General features: G+C 49.4%; 1 protein-coding gene across 1 annotated transcript; it reads left to right on the plus strand.

Annotated features, from left to right (window-relative positions):
- The first annotated feature begins 3,180 nt into the window (after positions 1-3,180).
- On the plus strand, positions 3,181-9,587 carry Ccl19 (C-C motif chemokine ligand 19). Its single transcript, XM_052718490.1, has 4 exons — positions 3,181-5,306; positions 6,288-6,420; positions 6,633-6,726; positions 6,819-9,587. The coding sequence occupies exons 1-4, from the start codon at positions 4,997-4,999 to the stop codon at positions 6,837-6,839; spliced, it is 558 nt and encodes a 185-aa protein (XP_052574450.1). The 5' UTR covers positions 3,181-4,996; the 3' UTR covers positions 6,840-9,587.
- The last annotated feature ends 6,287 nt before the right edge of the window (positions 9,588-15,874 follow it).

Here is a 15,874-nt window from a genome sequence, read left to right on the forward strand (position 1 = left end):
CAGAACTTCCGACAGAACTAAGGTCATTTCTGGCTTCTGGCCAAGACAGAACTGGTTGTGGAGAAATGAAGGAGAAGTATTCATTTCTCAGGCCCCCCCTGCCCAGCTGCCTGACAAGCTCCTTGCTCCTATTATCATCAGAGTTATATAGAGAAGAACAGAACACACCCAAAGGGATACTGGCTTTCGAAAGTCACTCTTAGGTGTGAAAGTCACTCTTAGGTGTATCTCCAGTGTGTGCCTGCCTCTGCCTCCCAAGTGCTGGGATTAAAGGGGAGCACCACCACCGCCCAGCTCTTTAGTTACATTCTTTAAAAGATGTAATTTACAACAATGTTCAAATATTAAGCAAAGCTTAAAATTTAAGCAAAATAAAATAAGCAAAAGTGTGTGTGTGCAGATTTATTTTCTTAAAGAACTGTCTTGTGTAAATGCAAATGTGAGGTAGTTCTATAAGGTGTAACATTTAGATGTTTAGACGGGGGTTGGAGAAGGGTACTAATATTAGAAGTCAGGGTTACAAACATTCCAACCGTGTGTAAGCAGAGTCCGTTTGTTGTTTTTGACCCCCTCTTTTAAGACATCATTAGGAAAATACACTATGTCTGAGACGATTGTGCCTTTTCTAAACTTTATCTAAAGTTTCTTGACTCAGACAGCAGAACAGGCAATCTAGATTCTGGGGTAAAGGGCTCCTTTTCCTGCTTTCATCCTTTGGTTTTCTCTAGCTTTCCATCCTGCCTCACCTTTAGCTTGATTAATTTGCTAAAACAGCTCACAGAACTTGGAGAAACACATATACTGTTTGTGATAAAGGATATTACAAAGAGGTCCAGGTCATTGTTCTATTGTTGTGAAGGGACATCATGACCAAGGCAACTCTTATAAAAGAAGGCATTTAATCAGGGGCTTGCTTACAGTTCCAGAGGTTTAATCCATAGTCATCATGGTGGGGAGCGTGGAGGCATCGAGGCAGGTGCTGGAGCTGTTGCTGAGAGCCTACTGCTCTCATAGGCAGAGAGAGAGAAACTGTGACACCAGGCCTGGCTTGGGCTTTTGAAACCTCAAAGCCCAACCCCAGTGACACACTTTCTCCAACAAGGCCATGCCTCCTAATCCTTCTCAAGTAGTGCCACTCCCTGATGATAAAGTGTCTTAGATAGGGTTTTCATTGCTGTGAAGAGACACCATGACAACGGTAGCTCTTTAAATCAAAACATTTAATTGGGGTGGCTTGCTTGCAGTTTCAGAGGCTCAGTCCATTATAATCATGGCAGGGAGCATGGCAGCATGCAGGCAGACGTGGTGCTGGAGATGTATCTAAGAGTCCTACATCTTGCAGGCAACAGGAAGTCGACTGAGACACTGGGTGGTATCTTGAGTGTAGGAAACCCCAAAGCCCGCCCCCATGGTGACACACATCCTCCAACAAGGCCATACCTACTCTAACAAGGCCACACCTCCTGATCATGCCGCTCACTATGAGATTATAGAGGCCAATTACATTCAAACTACCACACTAAGCATTCAAATATGAGCCTATGGGTGCTGGGGGATCTCTTTCTGTATGATGTGAATATGTGTTGTTTCCATTGGTTAATAAATGGACTGCTTTGGCCTATGGGAAGGCAGCTTAGAGGCAGGCGGGAAATCCAGGTCAGAGATAGTGAAAGGAGAGGCACAGGCAGAGAGGAGACGCCAGCTGTTGCCAGGAGAAGCAAGATGTGAAAGTACTGGTAAGCCATGACCACGTGGCAACTTATAGATGAATAGAAATGGGTTAAGTTACAGAAGCTAGCTAGTGAGAAGCCTGAGCCTTTAGGCCATACAGTTCGTAAGTAATGTAAGTCTCTGTGTGTTTACTTGTCCGAGCAGCTGTGGGACAGGTGGGACACAGGAAAACTTCTGACTACATATGGGGGTCGTTCTAACTCAAACAACCACAAAAGGCTATAGGGAAGCCATGAAAGAGATGTTCACAGATGTGTGAGAGGAGCGCAGAGCTTCTGCACCCTTTCCAGGAGCCCCCACTTCCTCAGCTACTCAGAAACCTCTCTAACTTAGTCCTTTTGAAGTTTCATTATGTAGCCGTAGTTGATGATATTATTGGCTATAGATTTATCAACCTAACCTGACCCTGGTCTCTCAGGTGAATGAGGCTGAAATTTCCAACCCTTTTATCTCATCGCATCAACGTATATAAGACTCTCATTACTACACAGAGTTCAAGCATTTTAGTAGCTATTTGCCAGGGAAGGGGTGGGGAGACCAGAAAGAATAATTTTTAAAACTATTTTGTCGTTATTTACTTGTGTGTATGTCTGATGAGGTCAGAGGGGTCAGATCTGGAGCTGGAGTTACAGGTCGTTGTGATGTGGGTGCTGGGAATCAAATCCAGATCCTCTTCAAAAACAATACATGCTCTTCACCACTGAGCCATCTCTCCAGTCCTAAGTTTCTACTTCAAAAGACAGTTTACAAAGATGAATGTGGTTGTGTGCACCAAGTTCAAGTCCAGTCGGGTCTACATAGATTTCCAGGATATCAAGGACCACGTAGAGACTCTCTCTCTCTCTCTCTCTCTCTCTCTCTCTCTCTCTCTCTCTCTCACACACACACACACACACACACACACACACACACACACACACACACACACACTAATAATAATAATAACAATAATAACAAAAAGGATTTTAATAAAATATCCATTTGAGAGGTGGAGTGGGGGATTAAAGAGCTTTGGGAGAATAATGTGGCACCATTGGATCTGACTGTGGTGGGGTTCATTACCATCCAAAAGTCTGAAGGGGAGGAAAAAAAGGAGGGTCTGTGACTAGAGATGGGCAGAGTGACCTTGCCTATAATCCTAACACTCCAGAGGCTACAACTGGAGAATTGCTGTAAGTCTAAGAACACTTTGAACTACATAAGAACACTAGTCTAGAGGCCGGGCGGTGGTGGGCAGTGGTGGCACACATGCCTTTAATCCCAGCATGCGGGAGGCCAGCCCCACTTCAGTACAAAGGCATCAGGAAACGAACACCCCAATGTTCCTTTCCTGTCCACCTCGCTCCGGCTGCTGCCTCTCTGGCCAAACAGAAGGGGCAGGGCGGGGGGGGGGGGGGGATCCTGGATAATACAGTATGCAGAGGTCAGCCTTCCAGGGAACACAGCAGGACAAGAAGAGCAGAGAACAAACAAAGGTGGGAAGGCAGAGCAGCCACCGCTGTGGAACGGACAGACAGATGCCTGTGTGGAAAGAGGGCATGAGAATGAAGGCTAGCGAGTGCTCACAGTGTGCCAGCCTCTGGGCTAAAATGCCTTTTACTGAGTAAAACAAGGAAAGCCCATTTAATCCGAAAAAGCAAATGTACTGCTGTCCTCCTTCTGTAGGTAAGGACCCTGGACACAGAGAGGACTAACTGTTGGCCACACAGCCGGTGGGGGTGCTGGCTTACTACCACCTCTGCACACTGTGTGCTCCAGACTGCGTGCTGTGCCCAGCAGACGGTTGGCACAGACAAGGTTGGGGGTGTGGTACTATTGGTGTGATTGTTTTCTGTATGTGCAAAACAAGGATTACAATCCGGGGTAATAAGCACATGCCTTAGTATGCCTGGGAGAGTTACACACGGTACTGCCGGCAGAGTGATTGAACCAGAGCCCAGAGGACAGTCAGAAATGCTGTTGTTATTATTACTAATGAATGAAAACAAAGATAAATGTGAGAAATCTAGAGCCAGCTTAGGTGGTAAGGGCACTTGTTATCAAGCCGAATGACCTGAGTTTGATCCCTGGCATCTCCACAGCGTTAGGAGAGAATCAACTTCCTCAGAGTTGTCCTCTGACCTCCACTCATGTGCTGGGACATACGGCCCTCCCTAGCACACAAAAAAGAAGTGTAATTTTAAAATAGTTTTAAGTCAGAGATGTAAGAAAACATTGCTCCCCGTCCCCGGTTAAAAAAAGAGGATCCAAGGGCTGGAGAGATGGCTAAGCCAGTAAGGTGTTTGCTGTGTGAGCCTGAGTCCCTGGGCTTGGATCCCCAGAACCCACCTGAAAAGCTGGGCACGGTGGCACACACCTGTACTCTCTGTGCTTGGGGAAGCAGAGACAAAAGGGATGCCGTGAGCTCACTGACCAGCTGGAATTGCCAAGCCAGTGAGTCCTGGCTTCAGTGAGAGACCCCCGTCTCCAAATCTAAGGTGTAGAGTCATGGAAGAAGACGCCAGATATCAACCTCTGGCTCCACATGGGCATGCACACAAACATATCTGTTTCTATACAACACACACCTACAGAGGACCCAGAACTTGGGTGCAGAGGGTTGGATGGGTATCCCATGTTAGCTGTTCTTTTGAGGTCCTCGCTTCTAATCTTTCTCACAAGGATGGGGAAATCACTAATTCCTCCCCCATCTGTCAATTCCTTGAAATTTAGGGATTTGTCTCAGAAGGGGCTGGCCAGCCCCTCTCCTTAGAAATCCCCTCTTCGTTCCCAGGATGGAGGGAAGGGAAAGATGGAGGGGGCTGTTCTAGCCCAGGCTCTCTCCTCCAGCTGTTCCTCTGACCTAGGCACTGGATTTGAGAAATGGGCAATGCCTTGTAGATGCAGGTGGTTGAGTCGCAGGGGCCCAAGAGGTAGGACAAGGGTCCTGGGCCCTGTCCTTAGGAACCTTCCCTTCCAGCCCTGCTTGTCAACTCCACTCCTAACTCTCTCCCACCCTCACCAGCACTTCTAAGGCCCGGGCCTGCGGCTGACGGTGCCAATGGTACTAACAAGAGACAGCACACACCCTCTCCCTGGAAATGACAGGACACAGCGTTTCTATTTTTTTATTTTTTTGGCCAGACTGTGGAAGTTCTCAGAGCTAAAGCCAAAGAAAGCAGAGGGAAAGCCACTGAGTGAGGGGAAGAAGGAAGCCAAGGTCATGTTTTGCCAAAAGAAAAAAAAAAGGGGTAGAGGGGGGTAAACGGGAAGACCCAAATGGGCCATGGCGGGGAATTTTGGGACAGAAAGTGAAAGCTTGGGGCATAAATTGGAGCCAGTGGCAGCCTCACACAGGCTCACACGGGCTCACACAGGCTCACATCCTCTTGCCTCTGGACCCCATCACACCACTCTAGGACACCCATCACTCTCTGTACACCCCGCAGAGCCTGAGCCTCTCACAGATTCCTGCACACACCCAGGAACTCTCAGGCCTGCACATTCTCTGTGGCCCTGCCTCAGATCACCTGCCATGGCACCCGGTGCGGCCCCACTACTGGCCTTCAGCCTGCTGGTTCTCGGGACCTTCCTAGGTAAGGCTGAGGAGATAACAAGGTGGGGGTGACAATGGCTTGTGGGTAATGTCTGGATCTCAGACTGTCACAATGGTCATGACAGACCCTGCAAATTCAGAGCCACAGGCTCCCTATGCCTTCTGTGTGTGCCTGTCAGTACGGATGTGCCACTAACCCCGAATTCCAATGTGGCTCAACTCTTGGCATCTCCTGGGGCCCTATAGCCGCCCCTCTCCCTGCAGGTGTCATGTCCTGATACCTCAGTTTCCAAGTAGCAGAAGGAAGGAACAGTATTTCTTGCTTCAGGGACCTAAGGATGTAACTGAGTTGGAGCGTTTGTCTCGTGTCTGAAACCCTGGACTCAGTGCCACCACTGGGGTTGGGGGTCAGCGCTTTGTTGTGTATCTGCTTCAGTTTGAGGGAATGAGAAACAATGGAGCAGGCCGGCTTAACAGCTTGGCCCCTTTCTGTTATTCCTGTTTAGGGGGCTTCTGTGTTGGCTTGGTTCAGTTTTTGAGATAGGGTCTCTCGATGTTACCCAGTCTGGCTTCACAGTCCTGGGCTTGGCTGATTCTTTTATCTCAGTTTCCCCAGGAGCCGGGACTCTGGGTGCAGCAGCCATCTGCTGGCTATGTAGCAATTCATAGGACTGAAGAAGTCCTTGGCCAAGGCACACCTCCTGCCCCTGCACTGTGACACCATCCACTCTCTATTTGCTGAAACATGGTGAAAATTGAGAAAATCTGGGAGAGGGTGTGTGACCAGGGCAGCAAGAAGGCATTTGTGGGACATATGGAAATGGTTATTTATTAAATGGCTTACAAGACTACGATGTGCTCAGCAGCTGATAGGGCCATGGTGGCACACAGTGGCTGCATCCCAGGTCCAGCTCTCTCTCACACAGAGATGCTGTGTGAGAGAGAGCTGACCCACAACCCCAGTGGTGGCTCTCCTTCCTCATGGCCTCCATGTCTTCTCCCCTTCTTTCTCCTGTCTCAGCCCCAGCTCTTGGGGGTGCTAACGATGCGGAAGATTGCTGCCTGTCTGTGACCCAGCGCCCCATCCCTGGGAACATCGTGAAAGCCTTCCGCTACCTTCTTCTCAAGGATGGTTGCAGGGTTCCTGCTGTTGTGTGAGTTGTGGGGAGACTGTCTAGCCCCATCTCCCTGTCAGTCCTTGGCGACACCACCGCTGCCTTATCCCTGAACTCATGGCCCAGTCCACCTTTCAATAAAGCCCCGAAACAGGTCCCCACACACAATATCCAAGCCTCTGCTCCTCATTCTGGGGCCTTCTAGGAAACCAGGCTCCAGATCCTCATTTCTCTCTGACCTCTGACTGCAGGTTCACCACACTAAGGGGCTACCAGCTCTGCGCACCCCCAGACCAGCCTTGGGTGGAACGCCTCATCCGAAGACTGAAGAAGTCCGCTGCCAAGGCAAGCCTGACCCTCCCCAGCCCCTCCTCCATCCTCCAAACCCCTGTCCAAGATTCCAGCCCATGACCCTGCTTCTCCTTCCTCCCCTTTAGAGCAAGCACAACAGCGGTTAACCATGACAGCACCAAAGGAGCCCTGTGTCTTGAGAAAAGGGATATGAATCGCCCTGGCCCTAGGAACCAAGGACCAGAAGAGAAGACCAGGCCTCCTGATCCTCTGCTCCAGACCTAACCCAGGCGGGGCTGTGCCTAGAGAATCAATGTGAATGTGGGTGTGAACAAGAGTTTGTGTGCCGAGAGAGAGCACAGTCTCTCCAAGGCTAGACTGCAGTGCTTCCAATAAAGCTGTTTGGTACCCGTGGATCTGTCTGTTCACTCTCCCCAGGAGAACAGGAATAGGATGGGAGGAGGTGGAATGGCAGGCTATATTTTGCACCCTGAGTTCTAAGCAATCTGTTCACCGGCCTCCACCTAACACCCTGACGCTCCCAGAACCAGCCCCACAATTAAGGACCTAGCTCATGTTTCCCCAGCCCATTATACTGCATTCAGCTACACAAAACTTGCATCAGCTCTCGGAACAAAGTCCCCAAGAAGCCTCAGATCTTTCAGGCTTTGGCATCCAGGGGTTTGATCATCCAGGTGTCTCAGGGATGAGGAGTAAGGAGCTTCGATGGGGATGAGAGGGTGTGCCTCTGCTGTCTAGACCTGCTCAGCCACCGAGTTGTTCCCTCTTCTCCCTCCTCTGCCCTACTGGCTTCCTTCTGGGTCTGGATGTTTCCTCCTCCAGGAAATCATCCCTGACTCAGACTGGGTTAGCTTTGCTTCCTCCCAAATCTCCATGGCTCTGCACCTTGTTCTCCCCTACACAACACCCACCTACACACACACACACACACACACACACACACACACACACACACACACAGAAACTCATTACAGTAACCTGTTTTGCTAGCTCGCCCTTCTCCCTGGACAAAGGTCATATCTGTGTTGGTTTCCAACAGATAGGGAGTCAATAACATTTGCTTAGAGAATGAACAAATATGAGAGAACGGGATCAACAACCGTGGAGGATAGCCCCATCTTCTATTCCATCCATTCTAAATCTGACCTCCAGACCAGATGTCCCGAGCAGGGTCCTGTCCCATCAGAGCAATCCTGGGGCCAGATATCAAAGACACTGACTGGGAGCCAGGGATTGGGGAAGGAAGACAGGCCCATGGGGTGGAAGAAAGAGCAGCCAGGGACACTTGCAAGATCCAGCATGGAAGAGCCTGGTGGCCATCACCTCTGTGCACACAGGCAACACTGGGTCTTAGGGAAAGAGTCTTGTCTGCAGGACAAAGGCCCTGTGGCTCTTGGAACAGTCCACAGCAATGCTCTGTGCCTGGGAGGCTTCCTATGGAAGCTTCCAGAGGGTGACCTCCTCCAAGGGCCTGTCCAGTGGGAGTGGCAAGTCTGAGTTGCTAGGATCAGACAGATTCTCTTCGCCTTGCCTGGGAAGAGAAGCCATCATTATATCAGATATACATCAGCCAGTAACCAAGTCAGGCCTGGCTGGACAGGCCTTTAAAGCGAAGTTGTAGTGAGGGGATCGTGCTCCCCCACCCCTCTCCAGCTCTCAGGCATCCCTGTCTTTGCTGTCCAGACAGGTGTTGAATCATCCAGGTGTCTGAGAGATCAAGTGTCAGTGAGAGAGGTGGCAGGAGAGAGGGGTGAAGAGGAGGGGCAGAAGTCTAGAGTGACTGGAGGTGTGGCAGCCTCTTCCTCATCTTCCACAGACAGGTGTTCAAAACCTCAAGTATCTCAGGTCTCAGAGTCACAAAGGGCTAGAAAATTGTTTCTACTGCCTGAGGTAAATTACCCACTCATTCATGCATCCAGCCTGCAGCTGCCATCCATCCATTCACCACCCCCATACCCATTTCCCGTGTACCAATCCATTAATCTGTAGAGTCACCCAGCCATGGAGCACTCTGCCTCCCACAGACAAAAGATAAACACAGATGGGGCGGGAGATGTTGCCTCAGATCTTGTTCAGGTCCCGAGAAGTCAGCTTGCCTTGAAAGCAGACATAAATCCTCACTCTGGTGCCTCTGGCCTCAAGAGGAATATGAAGAACAGAAGAAGCAAGTATGAAGCCCTGCCCAAGGTGCTACCAGGACAGAAGCCCTTGGACATTATCTCCGTGGCAGTGATGGGGGGGAAGTTGAAGAGCAAATCCTGATCCCAGTGTCTGGGTCCATCTCCACCTTATCACTGAGTGACACTGGGCAAGTTCCCTCCACATTCTCCAGCCCAGGGCTCCAGTGCCCGGTGTCCAGTAGCAGGGAAGGGCCTGACCAGGACTCCAGTGCCTGGTGTCCAGTAGCAGGGAAGGGCCTGACCAGGGTTCCAGTGCCCTGAGTCCAGTAGCAGGGAAGGGCCTGACCAGGGCTCCAGTGCCCTGAGTCCAGTAGCAGGGAAGGGCCTGACCAGGGCTCCAGTGCCCGGTGTCCAGTAGCAGGGAAGGGCCTGACCAGGGCTCCAGTGCCCGGTGTCCAGTAGCAGGGAAGGGCCTGACCAGGGCTCCAGTGCCCGGTGTCCAGTAGCAGGGAAGGGCCTGATTGTTGAGTCTTTCGAAAGACTTGACTTCTGGATCTTCAGAGCTCACACTAAACCTTCAACTTGGTACAGGCTTCCCCAACAGCCGGCACACCTAGAAACGTTCCCACTTCTTAGGACCCCAGGGCTATCTTCTGGAGGCTAAGGGGGGATAACCTAGGGGCTAGCGGCATGCCTTGTATCAGGTAGTCTCCTGCTTGACTAGGAAAGCCTGGGAAATTCAGAATTTAGGGCGTGAACACCCCGTAAGAGACAGGTATATAACCTTCCCCACTCCTCCAGCCACTACCTGCCATCTTAGCTTCCTCTGCCTCCCACACCCAAGCCGTAATGACCCCACCCCACCCCCGCCTTAGCACTGGGTCTTATTCTCTTATCTCTCTAGAAATCGGGGGCTTGCCTCGTCCTGCCCAAACATTCTCAGCACCGTGGCCCCATTTGTCTCCAGTCTATCTAGAATTCACTAGTGAGGACTGCCTGCCCACCTGTCCCTGACAATGGCAAAGATACCAGCTCTCTGACGGGAAGCGTGGACTCCTAGCTCCCTAAGCAGGATACGGAGGCTTGCTATACAACTCTGCATAGACACCTTCCTCCCTGGGGCACACAGAACCTACCACAGGCTCAAGGCCTGAAGTGGATTGATATCTTCTGCCATAAAGGCTCGTGGTCCCCGAAGGCCCAGGGTCCCTGAAGCTACTCAGTCCCTAAAGTACCTAACATCCTTGCTCAGGGAGCTCCCAGCCTTTTTAGATAAAGTTTCCTGCCATTAACGTCTGCTGAGAATTCCCCAGGGAAGAGATTGAGCCTTGTCCATCTCCATTGCCAGCACTGCTTTGCATGGCTAAACAGAATAAGCCCCAACACATACTTGATTAACGAGAAAATTAAATCAAGCATAGTCTTTCCTAATACACACACACACACACACACACACACACACACACACACACACACACACACAGAACACGCAGCACACAGCACACATCCAGTTCCCAAGGCAGTCGGAGCTGCATCTGTTGTGGGATTGAGTGTTTGGCCAGAACCACCTCCATACGGTTTTGATAATCTCGTGTTCAACTTCTCGGCAAGCCCCCACCCCATGTCACCCCCTTCTACCCTCCGGGAAATTCAGAATTTCAGCAGAAAGTCTTGGAAATAGTCTTACAAAGCAGCAAGATTTCCAACTGGGGAGTTTCCTCCAAGAACGGGCATTTCTCTATACACCAAACTTCCTAGATGCCCTCTCCCCCAGACTTTGTCCACATGGATGAACATTCACGCCTGGAGCTTTCTGGGTGCTAGGCACTGGTGTAGGGAATAAGACCAATCTCATGCTGCAGGTGAAAGAAAAAAAAAAAAAGAGGACTAGAAAGGAGGTAACTTGCCCAAGCTAGACAGCTAGAAAGGGGCGGAGCTGGGGTTCCAGCAGGGCAGTTTGGTTCCAGAAGGCTGCTACGCATACCATCTTTCCGAACTGGTCCACCCCCTAGACGAAAATGGAGAACAGTACGATGGGGCCAGATCTAAAGGTTTAACCACTTATGTCCACATGGTGGCCATGCACCAGTCTCCAAGCCCAGGCCTTTGTCTGCATTACATATCATTGTCTCCTCAAATAGCCTATGAGGTAGGTATCATTACTGCTGTCGTATATATGAGGAAATTGTGGTACAGAGAAGTAAAATGACCACTCAAGTCCACAAAAGCAGTAAGCAGCAAAGCTGGGACAGAAGGCCAAGTCTGCCTGAGGGCCAGAGTGCTGTGCAGTCTAGATGGGGCTTGCTAGGAAGGATCAAGTGGGAAAAACAAGCACAAGTGAAGCCGGAAGACCCAGGCAGTGCTTGAACTCAGAAATAGAAATGGCCCCTGGGGAGCAGCCATCCTCTTGACACTCTCCAGCAGAAGGGCAGTGAGATTCTCCAGGGCTTCAAAGAGGAAATCTGCTCGGGCATCAGCTTTCCTGACCTCTAACGTCAGCACAATGGAATGCGGGACCAGGCTGCAGTACCCGCCCACCCGCCCGCCGGCTCCTTATTCCCAAGGAATGAGAGGAGTGAGAGACCAGGGCCTGGGGGTGCTAAAGGAGAGGAAAATGGAAGGGCAGGGTTTGTGTGTGGGATTTCTAGAAAGGGCCAGGGCCAGCCCTCTGATGGGCCAGGGGACTGAGGGTCTCTGCGCTAACCTGCCAAGGCCCAGTCTGAACAACAAAGTATTCGGTGACAGCAGTGAAGTGACAGTCTCGGGAAAGACACATTTGAAAGGACTACTTCTATTTCCTGAAGGGTTTTAAGCAGGCAGGCAGGGGACAGGATGCAGGAGGAGCCTCTGAGGATCAGAGAGATCTTTGTGTTTCTGTGCCTAGAACTTCCGGCTCTTTCCTTTGGCTCCGTGAGAAGAAAACATGAGCTATCCTGGTCTCCCACCTGGTAGAGATGGGAAGCCTTTTTTGGTTTTTTTTTGGTTTTTGTTGTTGTTTTGTTTTGTTTTGTTTTGTTTGAGACAGGGTTTATCTGTGTGGCTTTGGAGCCTTTCCTAGAACTCACTCTGTAGCCCAGGCTATCCTCGAACTCACAGAGATCTGCCTGCCTCTGCTTTCCGAGTGCTGGGATTAAAGGCATGTGTCACCACCGCCTGGCGAGGTGAGAAACCTTTAATACCAGCTGGAGGGACACTGGAGTTCTAGGTCAGTTGGATCCCCCAGAGCTTTGGATCTCAGACTCTCCATCCCTGAAGTCTGAGCCTATTTCCATCAACACCTCAGTCACTGCAATCGCATGCTCATCAGACAATTATTTCAAGGATCCTCCCCAAAAGAAAGCCAGCCTTTCTTGTCAGGATTTGAGAACACCCAACCTTAACAAGAAGTCCCAGGACCTATTGTATCCTCATCAATGACAGGGCCACCATTAACGTCAAGTTCTCCCCATCATCACCAGGCCACCAGTTCACTCAGAAATCTTATCACCATCAGAAACACACAAGCCTGACAGGGAAGGACAGAAACGCTGTTCAATTCCAGGGCCACCACTTTCTCTATAGCCTACGTACACGACACCTCCCAGTGTGGCAGCGTTGAGGGTCAGAGTATGACTCTTCATGTTAAGTAGGGCCTCCAGTAGTCTCAAAGCTGTCATCATACAGGGTCCTACCAAACCTCTTTTCATTTAAAGTACTGCTTTGCCACTGGCTGCAGCCCAAAGTATTTACTCATACCAAACACTGTCCTGGTTGCTAATAACCCAATAATGAGCTAAATGAATATGGTCTCGGGCTTCATGGAGTGCCTCCTGCTTATAAATTAATGCATCACTAAGAGTTGTACTTGCAAGCCACTGACGCCCACTGGCAGATTTAAACAAAAGTGGGGGTGGGGAGGCCCTGGGAAGATGCAGAAGATCACAAGGATGGGGGATCCAGGAAGACCACTCTCCAGTCATGCGCTACAGTTAGGACAAGTCAAGGCAGCTCTCTGAAACGGTGTGGTGCCTTGACCTTCCTCTAGTCATATTTCTAAACAAAGATAAAGAGTCTCCAAGGTCAACAGCATGCCTACTCAGATCCCATGTTTCTCTTTCTTAATCAACATTTCAAGGACTTAAAAAACAGGGAATTCTCTGCCCCCTGGAAGCAGCTTCTTCTGTCCCGTCCTAGAATGGACCACGTCACTGGTGTACAACACTAGTCCAGAGGGTGGCCAAGAAGCAGCTATGTGTGAGGAATATGGAGCTTGCACTGGAGTATGGGGCTGGGATGTTTGCCCTCGGGATTATGAGACCCTTAAACAGAGTAAGATAGGAATCCAAGTAGGAAGAGAAAAGGAACAAGTCGAGAGTGAGAACTGGCCCTTCCCTTCTCACTCTCAATGGCTTGGGTATGGTTTCCTATGAAACTCATGTAGAAATTTAATTCTCATTGACCGGTGAGAAGACAGAGACAATAAAACGGTGAGGCCTGAAGCGGGAAATCCACAGGAGTCTGCTTAAGGAGTACTGGGGAATTTATGAGGGTATAAATTGAGGAAATACACTCACGAATACAGAACCGAGTAAACAGCTGAAGTCGTCCTCTGTTCTGAGGGAGCGAAGCCACCTGGCAGTCTGCTCACACCAGGAAGCAGGAACCAGGGAGAAGGGGCCTGGTGACCCCTCTCCCTTTCCTTTTAAGAGGTCACGTACAACGGCAAGAAGCACCACTACAGAGGCCCTTGTGAGGTGATTCAGGGTTGAATAAGGTCAGCAAGGTTAAGCCCAATGACTGAACTGTAGTGGCTTTGTAAGAAATAGAGATTGTTATGTGACACCGTGGTGCCACCACAGGACTCTCACAGTAAGAAAGCCATCACCAGATATGGACCTTCAACCTCAGACTAGAACTATAAACCAAAACAAACCTCCTTTCTTCATAACTTAACCAGTGTGTGGTTGTGTGTTATCAGCAACACAAGGTGAGCTGAAACTCATTTCATCATGGAACTTCCAAGATCCAAGGATTCCAAACCCAAATTTGGCCTTCAAGTTGTTGTGAAAGCAAATTTTTTTTTTTTTTTTTTTGGTTTTTCGAGATAGGGTTTCTCTGTGTAGCTTTGCGCCTTTCCTGGAACTCACTCTGTAGACCAGGCTGGCCTCGAACTCACAGAGATCCGCCTGGCTCTGCCTCCCGAGTGCTGGGATTAAAGGCGTGCGCCACCACCGCCCGGCGAAAGCAAATTTTTTTAAGATAGGAAGACAGACACTTTTCATTCATCATTCTGTTAGTTTGGTGTGATGTTTTTAAATAGATGGACCAGGGGAATAGTTCAGTGGTAGCACATATACTTAACTTATCCCAGAGATAGATAGATAACAGAGATAAATAGATAGACAGATGACAGGTAGGTAGGTAGATGGATGGATGGATGGGTGGGTGGGTGAGTGGGTGGATGGACAGACGGATGGACAGATCCTCCACTTGTGAGATGAACAGCCTACTGGCTGTCACATCTCTGTAATAATAGCTTCAGTTGCCCCTGTAAGATGGACATTATTTCTATCACCACTCCTACCACCTCCAGAATAGATTCTCTGATAACCCTGCTCCTTTTCATCAGGTCTAGCTGTCTATTCACGGCCCTTGAAAGGTTTTTCTGATTAGCAAAGCCTGTGCTATGTGTCTGCATCTCAACTGCAAAGGGAGCTGAGTGCGTTGCTCTTGGATTCTACAGTACTTGCAAGCTGCAGCAGTAACCAAGGCGAACAGAGCAGGCGAGTCCGCAGACGTCAAAAAGGTGAAGTCTGTGGGCAGTGAGAAAGGAAAATGTCCTAACCGTCTTCCCGACGGCTACCCAACATTTGTACACATCTTACTTCCCTGTCCCTGGAGTTAAAAGCTTAACGTAGTACACCTTCACTTGCACAACCAAAAACTGCATTCCCAAAGACACACAACTCAGAACCTTAGTAACTAACATGTCTGTCCTGGTCAGCTCAGGTTATCATTAAAACACACACACACACACACACACCATAGACATGGCAGCTTAAACAATAGAAATTTATTTTCTCACAATGTTAGAGACTGAAAATCCAATATCACGGTACCAATATGGTTTCTGATGAGGGCTCTTTTCCTAACCACTTTGGAACCTTCTCATTCCTCTCTCTCTCTCTCTCTCTCTCTCTCTCTCTCTCTCTCTCTCTCTCTCTCTCTCCCTCTCTCTCTCTCTCTCTGTGTGTGTGTGTGTGTGTGTGTGTGTGAAAGAGAGAGAGAGAGAGAGAGAGAGAGAGAGAGAGAGAAAGAGAATTTTCTTATAGGCTCACACTTCCATTGGATTGGTGTTCCCATCTTTATGACTTCATTTAACTCTGTTTTTTTGTCTGTCTGTCTGTTTGTTTGTCTTGGAGACAGGGTCTCATTTGCCTAGGCTCACCCCAAACTCACCATATAGTTGAGGATGGCCTAAGATCTTAGGTGACATTCATTCTTCCTCCAGCTTTCTTGAGATCACCTCTCTATTCTGTAAGCACCAAACTGCCTCTGATTGGCAGGATAGATTGAGTTACGCTGTGCTACCAGGCGACACCCAAATCTAAGCACTTTAACACAACAAAACTCTATTCCTATACAAACATTGAGCCACTCTGGGCTCAGGCAAGCACTTAGCACAGCTGTGCTCCATGTGGTAGCATCACATTCCAAGCTGCTTTGATCTTTCTGCACGCCCCCTTCATCTCAACACATGTTCCCATGATCCGTTGAGAAGGGTGGCACGGGAGAACACTTTCTTAAACGTTTTTGATCACAAGTGACACATGCCACTTTTGCTCACATTTTTTTTTCTAGCAGAAGTGAGTCACATGACCATGCTTAACATCAAGAGAACAACTCCCAAGGAAAGCACTGAATTAGATAGAGTCTTGGTGAGAGTAACAATGCCACCATAAAAAGCCACATTCAAGAATGGAGCAAAGGATGATGGGAGAAAAGGGGAATCAAGCAAGTGCAAGCCCCGGGGGAGAAGAAAAAACTGAGTTAAAAAGCTACAGTCAGATGGGATGTGTGGC

The sequence above is a fragment of the Peromyscus californicus genome, unplaced genomic scaffold (genome assembly GCF_007827085.1).
Source record: "Peromyscus californicus insignis strain IS unplaced genomic scaffold, ASM782708v3 Scaffold_5__1_contigs__length_169319896, whole genome shotgun sequence".
NCBI lineage: Eukaryota > Metazoa > Chordata > Mammalia > Rodentia > Cricetidae > Peromyscus > Peromyscus californicus.